The sequence below is a fragment of the Hemiscyllium ocellatum genome, chromosome 9 (assembly GCF_020745735.1).
Source record: "Hemiscyllium ocellatum isolate sHemOce1 chromosome 9, sHemOce1.pat.X.cur, whole genome shotgun sequence".
In the NCBI taxonomy this organism is placed as follows: domain Eukaryota; kingdom Metazoa; phylum Chordata; class Chondrichthyes; order Orectolobiformes; family Hemiscylliidae; genus Hemiscyllium; species Hemiscyllium ocellatum.
Genome location: NC_083409.1, coordinates 115,594,933 through 115,616,104, shown reverse-complemented (window position 1 = coordinate 115,616,104; position 21,172 = coordinate 115,594,933). Strand labels below are relative to the sequence as shown.

General features: G+C 47.6%; 1 protein-coding gene across 2 annotated transcripts in view; it reads right to left on the bottom strand.

Annotated features, from left to right (window-relative positions):
- The window catches only part of LOC132819213 (collagen alpha-1(XI) chain-like), a 220,848-nt gene that overhangs the window by 110,833 nt on the left and 88,843 nt on the right, over nt 1-21,172 (bottom strand). For both annotated transcript variants that reach the window (XM_060830676.1, XM_060830677.1), the window contains 4 exons: nt 8,850-8,903; nt 7,927-8,034; nt 7,251-7,304; nt 629-682 (listed from right to left, as the gene is read on the bottom strand). In XM_060830676.1, coding sequence (XP_060686659.1) covers nt 629-682; nt 7,251-7,304; nt 7,927-8,034; nt 8,850-8,903 — 270 coding nt within the window. The remainder of the gene's footprint in view (nt 1-628; nt 683-7,250; nt 7,305-7,926; nt 8,035-8,849; nt 8,904-21,172) is intronic.

The window sequence follows — 21,172 nt, the reverse complement described above, 5'->3', positions numbered from 1 at the left end:
AGCCCATAAACCCCGCCCTATCTCTGTAACCCCCTCCAGCCCATAAACCCCTCCCTATCTCTGTAACCCCCTCCAGCGCATACACTCTGTGTGGGTCGCTGTTGTGCACACTGTGTGGGTCACGGTCGTGCACACTGTGTGGGTCACTGTCGTACACACTGTGTGGGTCACTGTCATGCACACTGTGTGGCTCACTGTCGTACACACTGTGTGGCTCACTGTCGTACACACTGTGTGGGTCACTGTCGTACACACTGTGTGGCTCACTGTCGTGCACACTGTGTGGGTCACTGCAGTGCACACTGTGTGGGTCACTGTCATACACACTGTGTGGGTCACTGTCACGAACGCGGTGTTGATCGCTGTAGTGAACACGGTGTGTATCGTGTAGTGAACACTGTGTGGGTCGCTGTTGGTGATTACCGGTTGATGGAATGCTGTGAGACACATGGAGCTGGGCTCTGCCACATGGTGCAGAGTCAGAGCAGCCTGGGCTTGAGGCTGGGACAGGACCTTCCTGAGAAATGTTTTACTCTTGACCAACTGGCCAATTACACTGGCAATAATGATCGACATCAGTGATTGGCTGAATAAATACTGGGATCCATCAATAACTCTCTCTCCTTACCCTCGCTCCTTTTTCCCCATTTGAGCCAGGAAATCCTGGGAATCCTGTCGATCCCTGAGGAAAACAAAGAAAACTATGTGAGGACAGGGATGGTGAAGATCAACAGTGGTACAGTTAGAAGGAGATCATTGCAGTTTTCTGAGTTTCTGGTTCAGAATAACGTTCCCTGACAGACCTGTCCTGTCAGCTCACTCACTGGTCAACAAATCAAACCTACCCTCCTTTCAGACCATCCAGACCCCAGCCTCAGGGAGGAACGTGTCCAATCCTGGGCCCTGCTCTTTCAGAATAATGTCAGGGTGAGGAGAGGGAGCCAAGGAGATTTACTGGAATGGGATCAGGAATAAGGGACTTCAGTGAGTGTGGAGAGACTGGAGAAGCTGGGATTGTTCTCCTTAGAGCAGAGAAGGTCCCAGGAGGTTTAACCGAGTTTTCAAAACCATGGAGAGAGTTTGTTGGAGTAAATCAGGAGAGAGTGTTTCCAGGGCCAGGAGGGTGAGGGAGCAGAGGGAGGGGGATTGAAGGGAATCGGGGAGAAGCCCCCGAGGGGGAGGGGAGGGGGGTTGTTTTACACAGTGAGGTGTTGGGGTCTGAAGGTGCTGCCTGAAAGGGCAGTGGGGACAGATTCCGTACACTTCCCACTGCCTTGGGAAAGCAACCAACATAATCAAAGATGCCTCACCCTGGTTATATCCTTTTCCACCCTCTCCTGTTGGGCACAAGATACAAAAGTTTGAAAATACGTACCAATAGATTTAAGAATGCTGTTACCAGCTTTATGAACGGCCCTCTCATATATTAGAGTCAATCTTTCTCTGCACCCTCTCTGTAGCTATAACACTATATTCTTCATTCTGTTCTGTCATCCTAATGTGTTTGTGTAAGGTATGACTTGTCTGGATAGCACACTATACAATATTTTTCACTGTATCTCAGTAAATGTGACAATAATAAATTAACCTAAATCAAATCAGTAATAACTTTCAAAAGGGAATCAGTAAAAAAAAACTGGAAAAAGAACATTGCAGGAGGCTGCAGGGTAAGAGCAGAGAGTGTGGCTTTAATTAAATCGATCATTCAAAGAACCAACACAGGATTGATGGGCTGAATGGCCCCTTCCTGTGCTCTTTGATTTGCTAACCACAAGTTTTCATTGATCAATAAACTGGGGCTTTCAACATGTTGTTGGATGGTAATTTGGAAAAGGAACAGTGTGGGGGGAAAGAGAGAAGATGGCTTGCTTTAAGCCAAGTCTTACAGCAGACAGCAGGTGGGCAGAATGGCCTCATGTCACCCTCTGATTCACCCACCAATGTTATTCTGATTTCACAGTGAACAATAAACCCTCTTCCTGACTCCTGTAAACTCTGGCAGTTCTAGTTAACATCTTTCAAAACCAATAAAATGTAAACAAGTTTCGAACATTCCCAGGGAATCATCAGATCATTGGAAATTCACTGCATTTTTAATCAGCAAGGAATTGAATCACTTACCAGAGAGTCTGAAAGCCCGATTGCATTTGGAAGATGAGAACATTATTAAATGATAAGTCAAGGGGATAGAAGGTACATGAGACAATTTGAAAGATGCAGGAACAGTGCCACCTCATGGTTTGGACAGAAAGATCAGAACGGGCTGATTCAATGTACCCAACAGGAGGAGTCATTCAGCCTCAATAACTCCCCTCAGTTACTCATCTCTCCCCGGCCTCGCCCCTCTCTATTTCTAGAATGTTCTCCAACCCCTCAGCTCTCTGATGTTTCCATGCTCCTCTATTCCAAACCTTTTGTACACCTTCATTTACAATCACTCAATCATTGGTGCTACAAGAGTCTCTGTCAGATACTGCTGAAGATCAACCCCATGTCCAAATATCCTCATGAGACTCAGTGTCAAATGTTGCTGCTACCAAACTGTATCAGGATATTATTTGATGTTAAAGGCTGTATAAAAGTTACAGGGTGGATGATGAGCAAATAGATTGCAGATACACAGCTGTGTGTGTAGACCAGCTCCACCCAGAGGATCCTCATCGAACAGGAACCTCCGTCTGGAATTGGGGGTGAGAGCTGTTTGAGGGTAAATTCACATTTCACATATGGGAGTTTATCAAAGGTTATTATGATTGCTCAGCACCAGCATGCTCCTGTCAGGATGCAAGATAAAGATGAAAAATGTGTTGCTGGAAAAGCGCAGCAGGTCAGGCAGCATCCAAGGAGCAGGAAATTCCACGTTTCGGGCATAAGCCCTTCATCAGGAATGAGGAGGGTGTGCCAAGCAGGCTAAGATAAAAGGTAGGGAGGAGGGACTAGGGGGAGGGGCGATGGAGATGTAATAGGTGGAAGGAGGTCAAGGTGAGGGTGATAGGCCGGAGTGGGGTGGGGGCGGAGAGGTCAGGAAGAAGATTGCAGGTTAGGAGGGCGGTGCTGAGTCCGAGGGTTGGGACTGAGACAAGGTGGGTGGAGGGGAAATGAGAAAGCTAGAAAAATCTGCATTCATCCCTTGTGGTTGGAGGGTTCCTAGGCGGAAGATGAGGCGCTCTTCCTCCAACCGTCGTGTTGTTATGGTCTGGTGATGGAGGATTCCAAGGACCTGCATGTCCTTGGCAGAATGGGAGGGGGAGTTAAAGTGTTCAGCTACGGGGCAGTTGTGTTGGTTGGTCCGGGTGTCCCAGAGGTGTTCTCTGAAACACAAGTAGGCGGCCCGTCTCCCCAATATAGAGGAGGCCACATCGGGTGCAGCGGATGCAGTAAATGATGTGTGTGGAGGTGCAGGTGAATTTGTGGCGGATATGGAAGGATCCCTTGGGGCCTTGGAGGGAAGTAAGGGGGGAGGTGTGGGCGCAAGTTTTGCATTTCTTGCGGTTGCAGGGGAAGGTGCCGGGAGTGGAGGTTGGGTTGGTGGGGGGTGTGGACCTGACGGATGGCATTTTTACAGGGGGCAGGGTGGGAGGAGGTGTAGTCTAGGTAGCTGTGGGAGTTGGTCAGTTTGTAGTAAATGTCGGTGTTGAGTCGGTTGCCTGAGATAGAAATGGAGAGGTCTAGGAAGGGGAGGGAGGAGTCTGAGACGGTCCAGGTCATTTGAGGTTGGGGTGGAAGGTGTGAGTAAAGTGGATGAACTGTTATGCCCGAAACGTCGATTCTCCTGCTCCTTGGATGCTGCCTGACCTGCTGCACCTTTCTAGCAACACATTTTTCAGCTCTGATCTCCAGCATCTGCAGTCCTCACTTTCTCCTGCAAGATAAAGATGACAAGATTCAGAAACCCTGGATGGTAAGAGACATTGAAAGTTCGGTCCAAAAGGGACAGAAAGTATCTATCAGGTTACGGAAACTGAAACCAGACACGTCCCTTGAGGAACATGGAGGAAGCAGGAAGCAACTGAAGGAATAAAAACAGAAATTGCTGGAGAAACTCAGCAGATCTGGCAGTATCTGTGGAAAAAAGGCAGACTCATAATGAGTCACCAGACTCAAAACACCAACTCTATTTTCTCCCCACAGATCCTACCAGACCTGCTGAGTTTCTCCAGCAATTTCTGATTTTTGTTTCAGATTTGACGCATTCACAGTTCTTTGTTTTATTTAAGTTTATAAAAGGAATTAGGAGGGTTAAAAAGGACCATGCAAGGTCCTTGGCAAGTGGGATGAAGGAGGATTCCCAAGGCATTTTATTCATGTAATAGGAGCAAGGGGTTAGCGAGGGAAAGGATTGGTCCACTCAAGGACAAAGGAGGGAATTTGTGTGTGGAGCTAGAGGAAGTGGGTGAGGTCCTTAATGAGGACATTCCATCAATATTCACTAAGGGGAGGGGGATAGTGATCTTCTAGGGTATGTCGATATTAAGAAATAGGGGGTGTTGGGTGTCTTGAAAAACATTAATATATGTGTTTCCCCAGGGCCGGAAGGGATCTACCCTAGGACACTGAAGGAGGCACTGTCGGAGATTTGTCATGTCTTGACAGAGATCTTTGTATCCTCTTTAGCCACGGGTGAGGTCCTAGAAGCTTGGAGAATAGCCAATGTTGTTCCTTTGTTTAAGAAAGACAACAGGAATAATTCACAAAATAAGAGACAGCTCAGCCTTATGTCAGTGAATGGGAAAATAATTGGAGAAGATTCTCAGGGACAGAACGTACATGTCTTTGGAGAAGAATGGACTTACTCGGCCTAGTTAGCACGGCTTTGTGTGGGGTTAGCGTGGTTTATTAGGGCTAGTTAGCACGGCTTTGTGTGGGGTTAGCGTGGTTTATTAGGGATAGTTAGCATGGCTTTGTGTGGGGTTAGCATGGCTTATTAGGGCTAGTTAGCACAGCCTTGTGTGGGGTTAGCGTGGTTTATTAGGGCTAGTTAGCATGGCTTTGTGTGGGGTTAGCATGGTTTATTAGGGCTAGTTAGCACGGCTTTGTGTGGGGTTAGCGTGGTTTATTAGGGCTAGTTAGCACAGCTTTGTGTGGGGTTAGCATGGTTTATTAGAGCTAGTTAGCATGGCTATGTGTGGGGTTAGCATGGCTTATTAGGGCTAGTTAGCACAGCCTTGTGTGGGGTTAGCGTGGTTTATTAGGGCTAGTTAGCATGGCTTTGTGCGGGGTTAGCATGGTTTATTAGAGCTAGTTAGCACGGCTTTGTGTGGGGTTAGCGTGGTTTATTAGGGCTAGTTAGCACGGCCTTGTGTGGGGTTAGCGTGGTTTATTAGGGCTAGTTAGCATGGCTTTGTGCGGGGTTAGCATGGTTTATTAGAGCTAGTTAGCACGGCTTTGTGTGGGGTTAGCGTGGTTTATTAGGGCTAGTTAGCACGGCTTTGTGCGGGGTTAGCGTGGTTTATTAGGGCTAGTTAGCACGGCTTTGTGTGGAGGAGGTCTTGCCTCACAAACCTGATTGAGTTTTTTGAAGAAGTGACGAAGATGATTGGTTGAGGGATTGTGTCTATAGTAATTTTACTAAATTATTTGACAAGGTCCCCCATGGTAGGCTGGTCTAGAAGATTTAAAAACCTGGAATTTAGAACATAGAACATTACAGTGTAGTACAGGCTCTTCGGCCCTCAATGCTACACCGGCCTGTGAAACCAATCTGAAGCCCATCTAACCGACATTATTCTATTCTTGTCCATGTGCCTATTCAATGACCATTTAAATGCCCTTAAAGTTGGCGAGTTTACTACTGTTGCAGACAGTGTGTACCACACCCCTACCACTCTCTGAGTAAAGAAACTACCTCTGACATCTGTCCTATATCTGTCACCCTTCAATTTAAAGCTATGTCCCCTCATGCTCGCCATCACCATCCAAGGAAAATGGCTCTCCCTGCCCACCCTATCTAACCCTCTGATTATTTTATATGCCTCTATTAAGTCACCTCTCAACCTTCTTCTCTCTAACGAAAACAGCCCCAAATCCCTCAGTCTTTCCTCGTTAGACCTTCCCTCCATACCAGGCAACATCCTGGTAAATCTCCTCTGCACCCTTTCCAAAGCTTCCACATCCTTCCTATAATGCGGTGACCAGAACTGTACACAATACTCCGAGTGCAGCCGCACCAGAGTTTTGTACAGCTGCAGCATAACCTCATGGTTCCGGAACCTAATCCCTATAAATAATAAAAGCTAACACACTGTACGTCTTCTTAACAACCCTATCAACCTGGGTGTCAACTTTCAGGGATTTATGCACACGGAGACAGGTCTCTCTGCTCATCCACAGACGAAGAGCCTTATCCAACAGCAGGTTATAGTCCAACAGGTTTATATGGAGGCGTGAGGAAGGGGTGGGGAGTGATGCTGGTGTAACTCTGGAAGATGAACTGGTCCATGTACCTGACAAAGAGACAGGCATAGCTGGGGCCCATGCAGGTGCCCATGGCTACCACATGGGATAAATGTGAATTTCACCAGGTTCCTCATTTCCCCTCCCCCTAACATTATCCCAGTCCCAAGTCTCCAACTCAGCACCGCCCTCTTGACCTGTCCATCACCTTTCCTACCTATCCGCTCCACCCTCCTCTCTGACCCATCACCTTCTCCCAAACCCCCTAGTGCATTCCCAGCTACCTTCCCCACAACCCCACCCCCCTCCCATTTATCTCTCAGCCCCCGGTCTACAAGCCTCTATTCCTAATGAAGAGCTTCAGCCCGAAACATCGATTCTCCTGCTCTTCAGATGCTGCCTGACCGGCTGTGCTTTCCCAGCACCGCTATCTCTGAATGAGCCTAGAGATGAGGTGAGGAAACTCCCCGCTCCACCACCACCACCACAATGCCCCCCAAACCCCATCCCCCTCCCACTCAGTGGGGCAGAGCTTTGGAACCATCAATCCAAAGTCCCCTGTTCCTCCTGAACTCGCTGTAATCTCCACATGTCACATCTCCAGTGACTCAGATCCTGGAGCCCAACATGAGATTTCTTGTGAAGAGGACTTTCAGTGTCACTAGGAACAGGTAAGAGGAACACCTTGATCACCTGAAGCTCACACCTTGTGGACTGGTCTTCCCACTGGGACAGTGAGTTCATATGAAATACTCCAAGATCAAGACACTTTGTGTTTCCATTTGTACCTCCTCGGAGACAGATCCTGATGTGAGTGAAGAGATATAGAAAGCTTGTTTTATGAAGGACAGTCTTACCTTTGGACCTTGTCTCCCGGGATATCCAGGTAATCCTGGAACGCCGAGTTTTCCCTGGAAAAGAAACACATTACAAGGATAGGACCACATGCCGAAAGCCAGTGACACTGTTAGAATGAGCAATCTTTGAACATATCCCACAAACTGAATACAGCCCTCCAATTGGCTGCTGTATTTTCCAAAGCCATCCTTAGATGGTACTGCAGGATGGGGCCATTCAGCCCCTCAAAACTACCCCAGATGATAACCAAATCTATATTTAAGCCCCCGTAATATTCTCATTTCCATTGTCCTTCACTGCCTGACTGATAAAAGTTCATCAATCTCCTTCTTGAACGCTTTGATTGGTCCCCAACCTCCTCTTGTTTTCAGGACATGATGTCAATCCTCAAAAAGTCAATCAAATGAGTTCAGCTTTTGAATGGACAGCCTCCACTGTCTCTCCAATGATTACCCACGATCACACTGGAATCTTGATCCCTGGATCACTCTGGAATCTGTCCCTTCAAGCCCAGGCTCTGCAGGGTCTCCTGACCTGGACACGGTGAGGCAGCTGGTCAACACTCAGCTGACCCAATGGCCACATCAGTTCATGACCTTGTCCTTCTGTAGTGAGACTAAGGGACAGTTTCCACAAATCAGGTCCAATCCCTGTCCTCCTTGCTCTGATACTAACCTTCTCTCCAGCAGATCCTGATGATCCAGCATCTCCTGGAGGCCCAGCACGACCTTTCGGCCCCTCAGGTCCATCCTCACCTCGAGGACCCACCGAACCAGTTTCACCCTGTGGCAGAGAGTAGAACACAATCATTTCTGGGCAGAGATACATTCACTTCTGCCCATCAACTATTCCTATGAATTCATTCAAAACATTTCAAACCAGCCAATAAGAATCCGTGGGATAGAGAATCCTATAATTCAGCTTTTTCACTCTGTGATGTTCCTGTTCCGGGATTTCTCCAATTCCTTTTTGAACATTAGTTTGAATCTGCTCCCACTGCCATTTCAGGCAGAATGTTCCAGTTCACACCTCACTGTGTAAAACAATCCCCCTCCCCTCACCCCCTCTGGGGCTTCTCCCCGATTCCCTTCAATCCCCCTCCCTCTGCTCCCTCACCCTCCTGCCCCTTGAAATCTCCTAATGCAGGTTCAAGGGTCACAAGGGGAAAGTTCATTTTCCTGAGGACTTCCCAGGAAATCCCACCTCGGTGCCAGAGTCAAGACTGAGCTAGAGAAAGGTTCCCGTTCCCAATTCCCAATTCCCAGATCATGACGACTGTCAGCTGGATTGTGACCTTCACTCGGAAAGTCACAACATTTCAGTTCCAATCAGTAACAGATCACCTCGGTCTGGAAAGGATCTATTGTAATCGAGGTAATACATTCAAACACAAAACTGGAGCTGTAGGGAGGTCCATCATACGCTGGGGTTAAATGTAATCATTGAGTTTATAAGAAATAGAGTTGATTCAATGCCAGTGTTAAGCAGAGTGTGAGAGACCCAGGCTAGTCCCACTGAGAAACTGTCTGTGCTGTGGCTGGGCCAGAGGAACGCAGCACAGAGTGAATACAATGCGAGGCACTGGGAAAGGAGCTTACCCTTTCACCTTTCACACCCATGTCACCTTTAAACCCAGGAAAGCCATCTTCACCCTGAAAAGAGACAGAGAGCAACATAGATGATTGTAACGACCAGCAAACACTTTCCAATCAGGAGAAAGCAAACATTTCACTTTGACTGAAGGAACTGAGGACACTTAGTGTCAGAAGTTAATTAGTTTGAGAAGCTGTGATGTAAAACACAACAAACATTAGCTCAGAAAAATAAAACAGTAGGTGCCTGTGATTAAATACACTGGAGTCAGAGTTATTTACAACACAGGATGCCACTCACTCTGGCCTCCCTACTGAGGAACACAGTCACTCTCATTCCTATGCTGCATTCCCAAAACCCTGAGTTTATTTCCCTCAACTTCCTTTTGGAATTATTCATCATTTTCATTTGCGAGAGATCCCCTTCCTCCCAGCAGCCGTGTTTAAATCTGCTCTGAACTGGTATCCCTCAGTGAAATCTCGGTCAGGAGCACACTTGCTGACTTCTCCAGTCCCTTCTCACTGCAACCATTCTGGTCAATACCCTCTACAAGTGAGTCAGTGTCACCTCTCTCTCTGCACATCACCTCGTACCTCACACTCTCATACCTTCCCCCAGACCGCAGGCTCTCACTCCACCACCACTGACTGCTTCCGGCATCACAATCATCATTGACCATTCCTCCAAGTCTCACATCATCAGCAAATTTTGAAATGTTACTCTGTAGTTCACTTAGGTATACAAGAGTAGTGCTCCAACACACACCATTCATCATCTCCAGTCTGAGAAATAGCTATTTACCACAACCAGCAGGATCTCGCACTCAGACCGGAGTTTCTCTCTCCTCAAACCCGCTGAGATTCTCCAGCCATTTGCCTGTTTGTGTCAGATTCCCAGTATCTGTAGGGTTTTGTTTTTATTTGTCACACCTTGCAGCAACAAGATGCCAAGACCTGCTCTCTCTCTCTCAGACATTCAGACCATGGAGGATGGGGACTTCAGTCTCAGTCTCATTCTCCCCCTCCTGTGGTTTGAACATTCCTCACTTTCTCTTTTTTCCCACCCATACTGGCTCCAGGCCAACTCCTCCCGAAAGAAACTGACCAAGCAAATCTGGAAAAAAACACATCTATCTGGAGGGTTCCTCCCAGTTTTGGAAATAAGCTGCTAACTGGCCAGATTAAACCAGTTCAATCCCCTCAATACTGAGGCAGGAAACCCACTATTTGAATTGTGTTCAGGATCTCAGAGTGAATGAAATCTGTTCGAACTGGCCAATCTGTGCACAGCAAACCCCCACGAGGAGGTATGTGAGAGTGAGCAGATGGTCCTTGTGAATTAACTAAAGAGGGAACATTTGCTGAGGAACGACACACAGAGATCCCACTGTCCCTCAAAGCCTGGCTGTTGGAGTGTTCACATCGATTATCAGGACAAGAGGAAACCTATACCATCCAAAATACAAAACAGTCAACAGCACAGTCTTCACACAACGGCTTGTGACAATCAGATAAAAATACAAACTCGAAAAGGTCACCCCGCAGCCTCCGACGCTCCAGGGAAAACAGCCCCAGCCTGTTCAGCCCCTCCCTGTAGCTCTAACCCTCAACCCTGGCAACATCCTTGTAAATCTTTTCTGAACCCTTTCAAGTTTCACAACATCTTTCCGATAGGAAGGAGACCAGAATTGCACGCAATATTCCAACAGTGGCCTGACCAATCTCCTGTATAGCTGCAACATGACCTCTCAACTCCTGTACTCAATACTCTGAACAATAAAGGAAAGCATACCAAACGTCGCCTTCACTATCCTATCTATCTGTGACTCCACTTTCAAGGAGCTATGAACCTGCACTCCAAGGTCTCTTTGTTCAGCAACACTCCCTAGGACTTAGATTAGATTTACTTAGATTAGATTAGACTTAGATTAGATTTACAGTGTGGAAACAGGCCCTTCGGCCCAACAAGTCCACACCGACCTGCCGAAGCGCAACCCACTCATACCCCTACATTTACCCCTTACCTAACACTACGGGCAATTTAGCATGGCCAATCCACCTGACCCGCACATCTTTGTGACTGTGGGAGGAAACCGGAGCACCCGGAGGAAACCCACGCAGACACGGGGAGAACATGCAAACTCCACACAGTCAGTCGCCTGAGTCGGGAATTGAACCCGGGTCTACAGGCGCTGTGAGGCAGCAGTGCTAACCACTGTGCCACCGTGCCGCCCACTGCCACACAGGACCTTACCACTAAGTGTATAAGTCCTGCTAAGATTTGCTTTCCCAAAATGCAGCACCTCGCATTTATCTGAATTAAACTCCATCTGCCACTTCTCAGCCCATTGGCCCATCTGGTCCAGATCCTGTTGTAATCTGAAATAACCCTCTTCACTGTCCACTACACCTCCAATTTTAGTGTCATCTGTAAACTTACTAACTATATTCTACATTTACATCCAGATCATTTATATAAATGACAAAAAGTAGAGGACCCAGCACCGATCCTTGTGGCACTCCACTGGTCACAGGCCTCCAGTCTGAAAAACAACCCTCCACCACCACCTTCGAGTCAGTTCTGTATCTAAATGGCTAGTTCTCCCTGGATAGGGTAAACAGACAATGGAGTGGGGAGTCCAGAACGAGAGGGCATAGGTTTAAGATGAGAGGGGAAAGATATAAAAGGGTCCTGAGGGCAACTTTTTCACACAGAGGGTGGTACGTGTATGGAATGAGCTGCCAGAGGAAGTGGTGGAGGCTAGTACAATTGCAACATTTAAAAGGCATCTGGATGGGGGTATGAATAGGAAGGGTTTGGAGGGATATGGGCCGGGTGCTGGCAAATGGATTAGATTAATTTGGGATATCTGGTCGGAATGGACGAGTTGGTCCGAAGAGTCCGTTTCCGTGCTATACATCCCTATGACTCTGTGACTGGATTAGAGAGAGAGAGAAACATCAGCCATGGTTCCTGCTCAGTGTCTCCACCCAGAGGCGGCTACAAGCAAATGTTTATAAATTCAGCTCAAACTGCCTCGTGTCATCCGAAACTCAGAGTATGGCCTCTAGCCCACACCACGTCCTTTTCACCCAGTATCCTGCGCTCTGCTCACTGACCCACATTAACACTTGGCTGCACAGGCAGCCTGGTTCAGGTAAAGGTGGGCAGATGTGGAGGTGCCAGTGTTGGGCTGGGGTGGTATCCTGTGCATGTTTGACACAGTAGCCCTCCAGCAGTCTGCTCTGAGAGGTTTAAATCATCGTGTTTGACACTCCTTTGTGACCATCTATCTGAACTGGGACTTGAGTTTTTAACTCAGAGATAGGGACACTACCACAGCATCATGACCACAAGATAATAAGATGCAGAAATGCAGAGTAGAAATAGGCCATTCAGCCCATCGAGCCTGGTCTGCTATTCATTAAGTTCATGGCTGATCTGATCATTCTTAACTCCACCCTCCTACCTTTTCAATATAACTCTCGATTCCCTTTCTGATTAAAAATCTGGCTCTTTCAGCCTTGAATTTATTTAATGCCACAGCCTCAACAGCCCTCTGTGGTAAAGACTTCCACAGATTCCTTCCCATCTGAGAGAAGAAATGAGATGGAATTTCTGTCTTAAATGTGCATTCTGAGACGATGCCCTCTGCTGTGAGACCTTCCCACAAAAGGGGGGGGGGGGCGATCCTTTCCACATTTACCCCAGTAAGTGCCCTCTGCATCTTGTATGTTACACTGAGGTCACCTCTCGTTTTTCTAAACACCAATGTGCTCAAGTCCTCCTGCTACAGCACTCTCTGCACAGTCGGAGCATCAGGAGGGGGAGCTGTCTGCTTCCCTGATATTTGCTGAATGATGAGGAAAGAAACAGTTCGGGAGATTTAAACACTGGATCCTGTAGTTTATTGGAGAGAGAAACAGAGTTAACATTTCGAGTCCAGTGACCCTTCAGTGGTGGCGACACTCTGGGACACAGTTGGGAGGGAGTTACTGAACATCTCACATGCCTGTTGTTCTCACTAGACCCAAAACATTGACTCTGTTTCTCTCCACAGGTGACTGCCAGACCTGTTGAGTTTCACCAGAATTCTCAGTTTTTGCTTGTTTCGGATTTCCAACATCTACAGTTTCTTTTACTTTAGTTTTATTGAAGATATTTGCTTTCACTCCAGGATTTAATTAAAACTCCAGCAATGTCAGTCAGACCCATCTCTTAATCACTTGATTGCTCTGAAGAATGGGTGTTAATTGTAACAAATGATTCATCACAGACAGTAAAGAGCTCCATTTTATCCAGTCCACTCCCTGTTCAGGATCTCACATAATGATCTCTGGCAAATAGAATCCCACGTCCATCGCCTCCTCAAGAGCTAGTCTTTTAGAAATGAAGAACTTTTCTTAATGTTTTCACTTCCTTAACTTCCCCAAGAAAAATCTGTCTTCTATTCATAGCAGGCAGGAGCAAAGAGCACAGCAAAAAATCACCCAAACCATCAACAGAAAGGAGCTGATTCCTGGAAACTAGGATCAGGAACAAACCATTCAGCCCTTCAAACCTAGCCTACCATTCCTTATGGGCATGGCCAATCGGGATTTCTGCAGGAGGATGATGCCAACATTCCCACACCTGGGTTAGACCCCGGGGCTACATTCACCGGTTGGAGTCAGAGAGTCTCTCTTTCAGAGAAACATCCTGCCCCAGGGAATAGCCAGTAAAACGGAGGCAGGGTCCCCTGGCAATTCCAAACCTCTCAGTCCAGTGTTTGGGATCAGGCCGTGGTGTGGGGTGTCAGTGGGGAAGCAGAGGACAGACCCACACTGGGGAGGGGAGTGGAAGGGAGGGGAGGGGCAGAACAGGGAGGGGAAGGGATGAGATGAGAGGGGAGGGGAGTGGAGAGGAGGGCCACTGAGTGCTCAGGGACTGTGCTTTGGGCAGGGAGTGAGGAGGCAGGAGGTGGTAACTGATTGGGTGGTTGGGGTGGAGAGAGCCTCACCTCGAGGGGGCAGGCTATGGACAGGGGCTCCATTCCCATTGGCTGGTTAGGGGCCTTTGACAGGATGAGGGATTGGTGGACTGTTTTCCCCCACTCCAGGACAATCTCAGAACAACTGAGGCCCGAGGGAGGGCAGGTCGATGGTCGGTATCCTTTTGTAAACAGTGTGGATGTGCAGTGTATGGCATAGCACGAGCTTTTGGTGAGACTGACCGCTGTAAGTGCCCATTTCTCCAGCCTAGCGTTTATAAAATTTCTCCACTTGACTATGTCTCATCTCATTATCTCACACCAACACAGTCAGCATTGTCTGGGTCAGTCAGAGTTCACAACCAATTCAACCCCTGGACAATCAAACTTCTCAAATCCCCCTGCTCCTCTCACAATCGTACACCATCCTGCAATGACCCTCATTCAATAAATTGAATCCTGAGGTATTTCGCTGGAGTGTGAGAAAACAAACAAACTGTGCATCAAGCCACAGAAATAAATATCAGAAACGTTGACATGCAGCATGTTCAGAGAGTTCAGGTTTAAAGAGCTTCTTAAAGGGGTGGGGGGGGGGGGGGAGGTTGGAGAAAGTGGGAGGGTGAGAAGTTGTTATGGGTGACTTAACTTTCCCAATATTGACTGAAACTGCCCTAGTGCAGATGGTTTGGATGGAGCAGTTTTTGTCAGGTGTGTTCAGGAGGGTTTCCTTACTCAGTATGTAGACAGGCCGACAAAGGGAGAGGCCATTTTGGATTTGGTGCTCGGCAACGAGCCAGGACAGGTGTCAGATCTCACGGTGGGAGAGCACTTTGGTGACAGTGATCACAACTGCCTCACATTTACCATAGCCATGGAGAGGGAAAGGAGCAGTTACCGAGGGAAGATATTTAATTGGGGAAAAGGAAATTAATACACTATCAGACAGGAGTTGGGAAGTACAGACTGGGAGCAATTGTTCCACAGAAAGGGCACAGCAGACATGTGGAGACTATTTAAGGAGCAGTTGTTGTGAGTGATGCACAAATTTGTTCCTCTGAGACAGGTAAAGAGGGGTAAGATTAAGGAACCTTGGATGATGAGAACAGAGGAGCTTCTCATCAAAAGGAAGAAGGCAGCTTATGTAAGGTGGAGGAAGCAGGATCCAGCACAGCTTTAGAGGATTACAGGCTTGTGAGAAAGGAGCTCAGAAATGGACTGAGGAGAGCCAGGAGGGGGCACGTAAAAGGCTTGGCAGGAAGGATTGCGGAGAACCCAAAGGCATTTTACTGATACGTGAGGAATAAGAGGATGATCAGGGAGAAGGTATGGCCGATCAGGGATAGCGTAGGGAACTTGTGTGTGGAGACTGAGCAGATAGGGGAAGCCCTAAATGAGTTTTTGCTTCAGTTTTCATGAAGGAAAGGGAACTTGTTGTGAATGAGAACTTTGAGGAGCTGGGATACAGTCTTGACCAGATCAAGATTGATGAAGTTGATGTGCTGGAAATTTTGAAAAACATTAAGATTGATAAGCCCCCAGGGCCAGACCAGATTTATCCGAGGCTGCTCCGGGAAGCGAGAAAGGAGGTTGCTAAGCCGCTGGCAAAGATCTTTGCTTCCTCACTCTCCACGGGAGTCATACCGGAGGATTGGAGGGAGGCGAATGTTGTTCCCCTTTTCAAGAAGGGGATAGGGAAATCCCTGACAATTGTGATAGATATAGGACAGGTGTCAGAGGTAGTTTCTTTACTCAGAGAGTAGTAAGGATATGGAATGCTTTGTCTGCAACGGTAATAGATTTGCCAACTTTAAGTACATTTAAGTCGTCATTGGACAAGCATATGGACGGACATGGAATAGCGTAGGTTAGATGGGCTTCAGATTGGTATGACAGGTCGGTGTAACATCGAGGGCCGAAGGGCCTGTACTGCGCTGTAATGTTCTATGTTCTATTACAGACCAGTCAGTCTTACGTGTGTGGTCAGTAAGGTTTTGGAAAGAATTCTGAGGGATAGGATTTATGACTATTTGGAAAAGCATATAGTGATTAAAGGCAGTCAGCATGGCTTTGTGAGGGCCAGGTCATGCCTCACAAATCTGATTGAGCTCTTTGTGGAGGTAACAAGACGGGTCAAGGAAGGTCAAGCAGTGGATGTGGTATATATGGACTTCAGCAAGGCATCTGATAAGGTTCCTCATGGTAGGCTCATTCAAAAAGTCAGGAAGTATGGGATACAGGGAGATTTGGCTATCTGGATTCAGAATTGGTTGGCTGACAGAAGGCAGAGAGTGGTTGTAGATGGAAAGTAGTCTGCCTGGAGGTCAGTGTTGAGTGGGGTCCTGCAGGGCTCTGTACTTGGACCTTTGCTCTTTGTAGTTTTTATAAATGACTTGGATGAGGAGGTTGAGGGGTGGGTTAGTAAATTCACAGAGGACACAAAGGTAAGAGGTGTTGTCGATAATATCGAGGGCTACTGCAGGCTGCAGCGCGCCATAGACAGGATGCATTTTGGAAGGTTGAACTTAAATGCTGAATATAGGATAAACGACAGTGAGGTATCTGGGTGTGCAAGTACATAGATCCCTCAAAGTTGCCACCCAAGTGGATAAGGTTGTTAAGAAAGCATATGTGTTTTGGCTTTCATTAACAGGGGGATTGAGTTTAAGAGCCGTGAGATTTTGCTGCAGCTCTACAAGTCCCTGGGGCGACCACACTTGGAATATTGTGTCCAGTTCTGGTCGCCCTACTATAGGAAAGATACAGAGGCTTTGGAGAGGGTGCAAAGAAGGTTTACCAGGATGCTGCCTGGACTGGAGGGCTTGTCTTATGAAGAGAGGTTGAATAAGCTTGGACTTTTCTCTCTGGAGAGATGGAGGAAGAGGGGAGAGCTGATCGAGGTGTACAAGATAATGAGCTGCATGGAGAGAGTCAACAGACAGAGACTTTTCCCCAGGGCAGGATTGACTGATATGAGGGGTCATAGTTTGAAGATATTAGGAGGAAGGTATAGAGGAGACGTCAGAGGTAGGTTCTTTATGCAGAGAGTTGTGAATGTCTGGAATGCATTGCCAGTGATGGTGGTGGAAGCAGAGTCATTGGGGACGTTTAAGCAACTGCTAGACATGTGCATGGATAACAGTGAAATTGATGGGTATGTAGGTTAGGTTATTTTATTTTAGATTAGGAATAATCGTGGGCCGAAGGGCCTGTACTATGCTGTACTTTTCTATGTTCTATGTTCGAAAGAACAAAAAAATAACACAGCACTGAAACTAGCCCTCGGTCCCTGCGCTGACACATTTTGCCCTTCCATACTGAAACTGTCTTCACTGAGAGGATCCGTATCCCTCTATTCCCTTCCTACTCCTGTATCCATCCAGCTGCTTCTAGAACACTGCTGTTGTATCTGCTTCCACTCCCTCCTCTGGCAGTGGGTTCCAGGCTCTCACCACCCTTTGTGTGAAAAACCTGACCTCACCACGTCTCTTTTAAACTTCCCTCCCCCTCACACCTTGAACCTGAATCCCTGACCCCTCCACCCTGGGAAAAAGCCTCATGCTATCCACTATATCCATGACATTCATCCCTCAACCTCCTGCGTTCCAGTGAAAACAAACCCAGTCTGTCCAACCTTTCTTCATAACTAAAATTCCCCATACTAGACAACATCCCAGTAAACCTTTTCTGTCCCCTCCCCAAAACATCTACATCCTTCTGGTAGTGTGGTGACCAGAACTGTACACAATATTCCAAGTGCAGCTGAACTAAAGTCCTATAAAGCTGCAGCATAATTTGCCTATCGTTATACTCAATGTCTCTTCCAACAAAGGTAAGCATGTCATAAGTTTTTTATTCCCTTGCCTACCTGCCCTGCCACCCGACAGGAGGTTTACCTGTGCACCTGCATACCTACAGCCCTCTGTATGCAATACTCCTAATGGTTCTAATATAATCTCCACCTGTACTTGACCTTCCAAAATGCGTAAGCTGGCAGACACGGGAGAGAGGAGGGGAGGGGGGTAGTGGGGAGGGATGGAGAGGGAGAGGGATGGGAAAGAGGAGGAGTGGGACAGAGGTGGACAGCGAGAGGGAGAATGGGCTAAGGAAGGAATTGCAGAGCTTGTAGTCCAGGCAGCAGAAGCCACAGCCACCAGTGTCAGAGGATTTCACTCCAGAAAAGGTGAGGTCAGAATTTGAGCAGAGAACCGGGTGGGTTATGGGCCTGCAGGAGATTGGACGGACAGAGGCGTGGAGGGATTTGTAAACAGGAATGAAAATGTTAAAATTGATGCGGATCCGATGGAGGTTAGTGAATACAGGTGAGTATGTCGGTGAGGAATAATCCCTCAGGGACACCAGAGGTAATAGTGCAGGAGGAGGGGCCAGCCAATGTGAGTGATTGTCTAGCTGTGATCAGGAAGGTGAGGATGGACCCAGGGAGCACTGTCCTACTGAGCTGAACGATGATTCCGAGTAACTGCAGCTTCAGAAATCCTGGCTCCCAAACAGATCCATCCGATTGCTGGCAGCCCTGCCTTCAGATACCTGGATCCCAAACTCTGGAATTCCATTGTTAATGCCCTTCGCTCCCCACCCTTCTCTCACCCTGTTCCTCTTTCAAACTCACTTTTTGATTGAAGACACTTCAAGTAACACAGCGTGAAAACAGGTCCTTCGGCCCCACCCATCCATGCGGATAAGTTTCCTAAACTGAACTCTTCCCATTTGCCAGCATCCGGCCCATATCCCTCTAAACCTTCCTATTCATATACCTAGGAGCAGGAAAATCGACGTTTCGGGCAAACGCCCTTCATCAGGGCCTGTATTCCTGATGAAGGGCTTTTGCCCGAAACGTTGACTCTCCTGCTCCTCAGATGCTGCCTGACCTGCTGTGCTCTTCCAGCAACACTCTGATCTAAACTCTGGTTTCCAGCACCTGCAGTCCTTGTTTTTACCTATTCACATACCTAACCAGATGCCTTTTAAATGTTGTAATTGTACCAACCTCCACCACTTCCTCTGGCAGCTCATTCCATACACGCACCACCCTCTGTGTGAAAATGTTATTCCTCAGGTCCCTTTTATGTCTTTCATGTCTCACCCTAAACCTGTACCCTCTAGTTTTGGACTTCTGTAAACCCTCCTCATGGACCAAGCTCTCTCAGTGGATCTCTCTTTCTGGGGCTGAGCACAATATTTTCTGTTGGAAGTGCTCCTGAGCCTCACTACATGTCAATGTTTGGAAGGCATTCTGTCCCATGGTGTCATGGTGGCTCGCAGTGCCAGGGACCTGGGTTCGATCCCAGTCTTCGGTGACTGTCGATGTGTGGGGGCTCCGGTTTCTTCCCACAGTCCAAAGATGTGCAGGTTAGGTGGATTGGCCATGGTGAATGCAGGGATACAGGGGGGATGGGCTGCTTGTTGGAAGGTCAGCATGGACTCGATGGGCTGAATGACCTACTTTCACACGGTCTGGATTCTATGTTGTGAACAACTGCAAACTGAGTATCACATTTAAGTGAGAGACTATCAGCCTGAATATTAGTGAGACTATAAGTGAGACTATCAGCCTGAATATTAGTGAGACTATCAGCCTGAATATTAGTGAGACTATAAGTGAGACTATCAGCCTGAATATTAGTGAGACTATCAGCCTGAATATTAGTGAGACTATAAGTGAGACTATCAGCCTGAATATTAGTGAGACTATAAGTGAGACTATCAGCCTGAATATTAGTGAGACTATCAGCCTGAATATTTGAGAATAAGCTAAAATTCCTGAATATTTAAACCGTTTATTTAAAGGGCCTTCCAAGTCTGACTCCTTTATAGTTGAATGTTATTGGTAACACATGGTCAAGGTTCCATGGTCCCAGCCTATCACAGCTCATCGTGAAGATTCCTGAAGCTTTTCCTGGAAGGAGATGGATCTGCTTTCAGTTAAACAGAAGCTATTGTAATAATGTTTCTACATCTCATGTCACTCTTCAAAACCTCAAGAAGCTATTTTTATTCACTCACAGAACATGGGCATCATTGGCTGGGCAGCATTTATTGCCTAACCCTAGTTGCCCCTTGACAAGGTGGGGCGGGTGAGCTGCCTTCTTGACCCGCTGCAGTCCATGTGCTGTAGGTAGACCCACAATGCCCTTAGGGAGGGAATTCCAGGATTCTGATCCAGTGACAATGAAGGAACGGCGATATATTTCCATGTCAGGATGGTGAGGGGAACTTGCAGGGGGTGGTGTACCATGTATCAGCTACCCTTGTCTTTCCAGATGGAAGTGGTCATGGGTTTGGAAGGTGCTGTCTGAGCATCTTTGGTGAATTTCTGCAGTGCATCTTGTAGATGGTACACATTGCTGCTACTGAGCGTCGGTGGTGGAGAGAGTGGATATTGGTGGACCCGGTGCCAATCAAGTAGGCTGCTTTGTCTTGGATGATGTTGAGTTTGTTGAGTGTTGTTGGAGCTGCGCCCATCCAGGGCAAGTGGAGAGTATTCCCTCACACTCCTGACTTGTAGATGGTGGGACAGGCGTTGGGGAGTCAGGAGGGGAGTTCCTCGCTGCGGTATCCCCAGCCTCTGACCTGCTCTCGCAGCCTCTGTGTTTATGTGGTGATTTCAGTTGAGTTTCTGGTCAATGATAACTTCCCGGATGTTGATAGTGGGGGATTCAGTGATGGGAACACCATTGAATATCAAGAGGCTGTGGTTAGATTGTCTCTTATTGGTGATAGTCACAGCCCGGCATTTGTGCTGTGTGATTGTTATTTGCCACTTTTCAGTCGAAGCCTGGACATTGTCCAGATCCTGTTGGGTTTGGACATGGAGCTGCTTCAGTGTCTGAGGAGTCACGAACGGTGCTGAACACTGTACAATCATCAGCAAACATCCCCATGTCTGACCTGGAAGGTCATTGATGAAGCAACTGTAGATGGTTGGGCCTAGGACACTGCCCTGCGGGACTCCTGCAGAGATGTCCTGGAGCTGAGATTGACCTGGGACATGGCTATGCCCTTCTCACTATGTGCTTTTACCAGCTGCATATTCTCATCGACAGGGAGGGGCAGGAAGTGATGGAGGGAGGGGCAGGGGGTAAATGCAGACGAGGAATTGGAAGCAGATGGAGATGATTGTGAACGTAGAAGTGCCCTGATCAGGATGAGGTGTGCGTCTGCCACACACCTGGAAGTGTGACTCCCTTGCCCACTCCCTCTCTCTGTTTGTCCCTTCTTCTCTCTCTCTCCCTCCCTCCGAGCTGCCTGGCTCCTGTCTCAAGACTCTCTGGGAAAGGTTCCACATCACGGAAAGTGAGGAATGAGGTGTCAGCCCCTGCTCCTTCAGCTGGGATAGCAGCT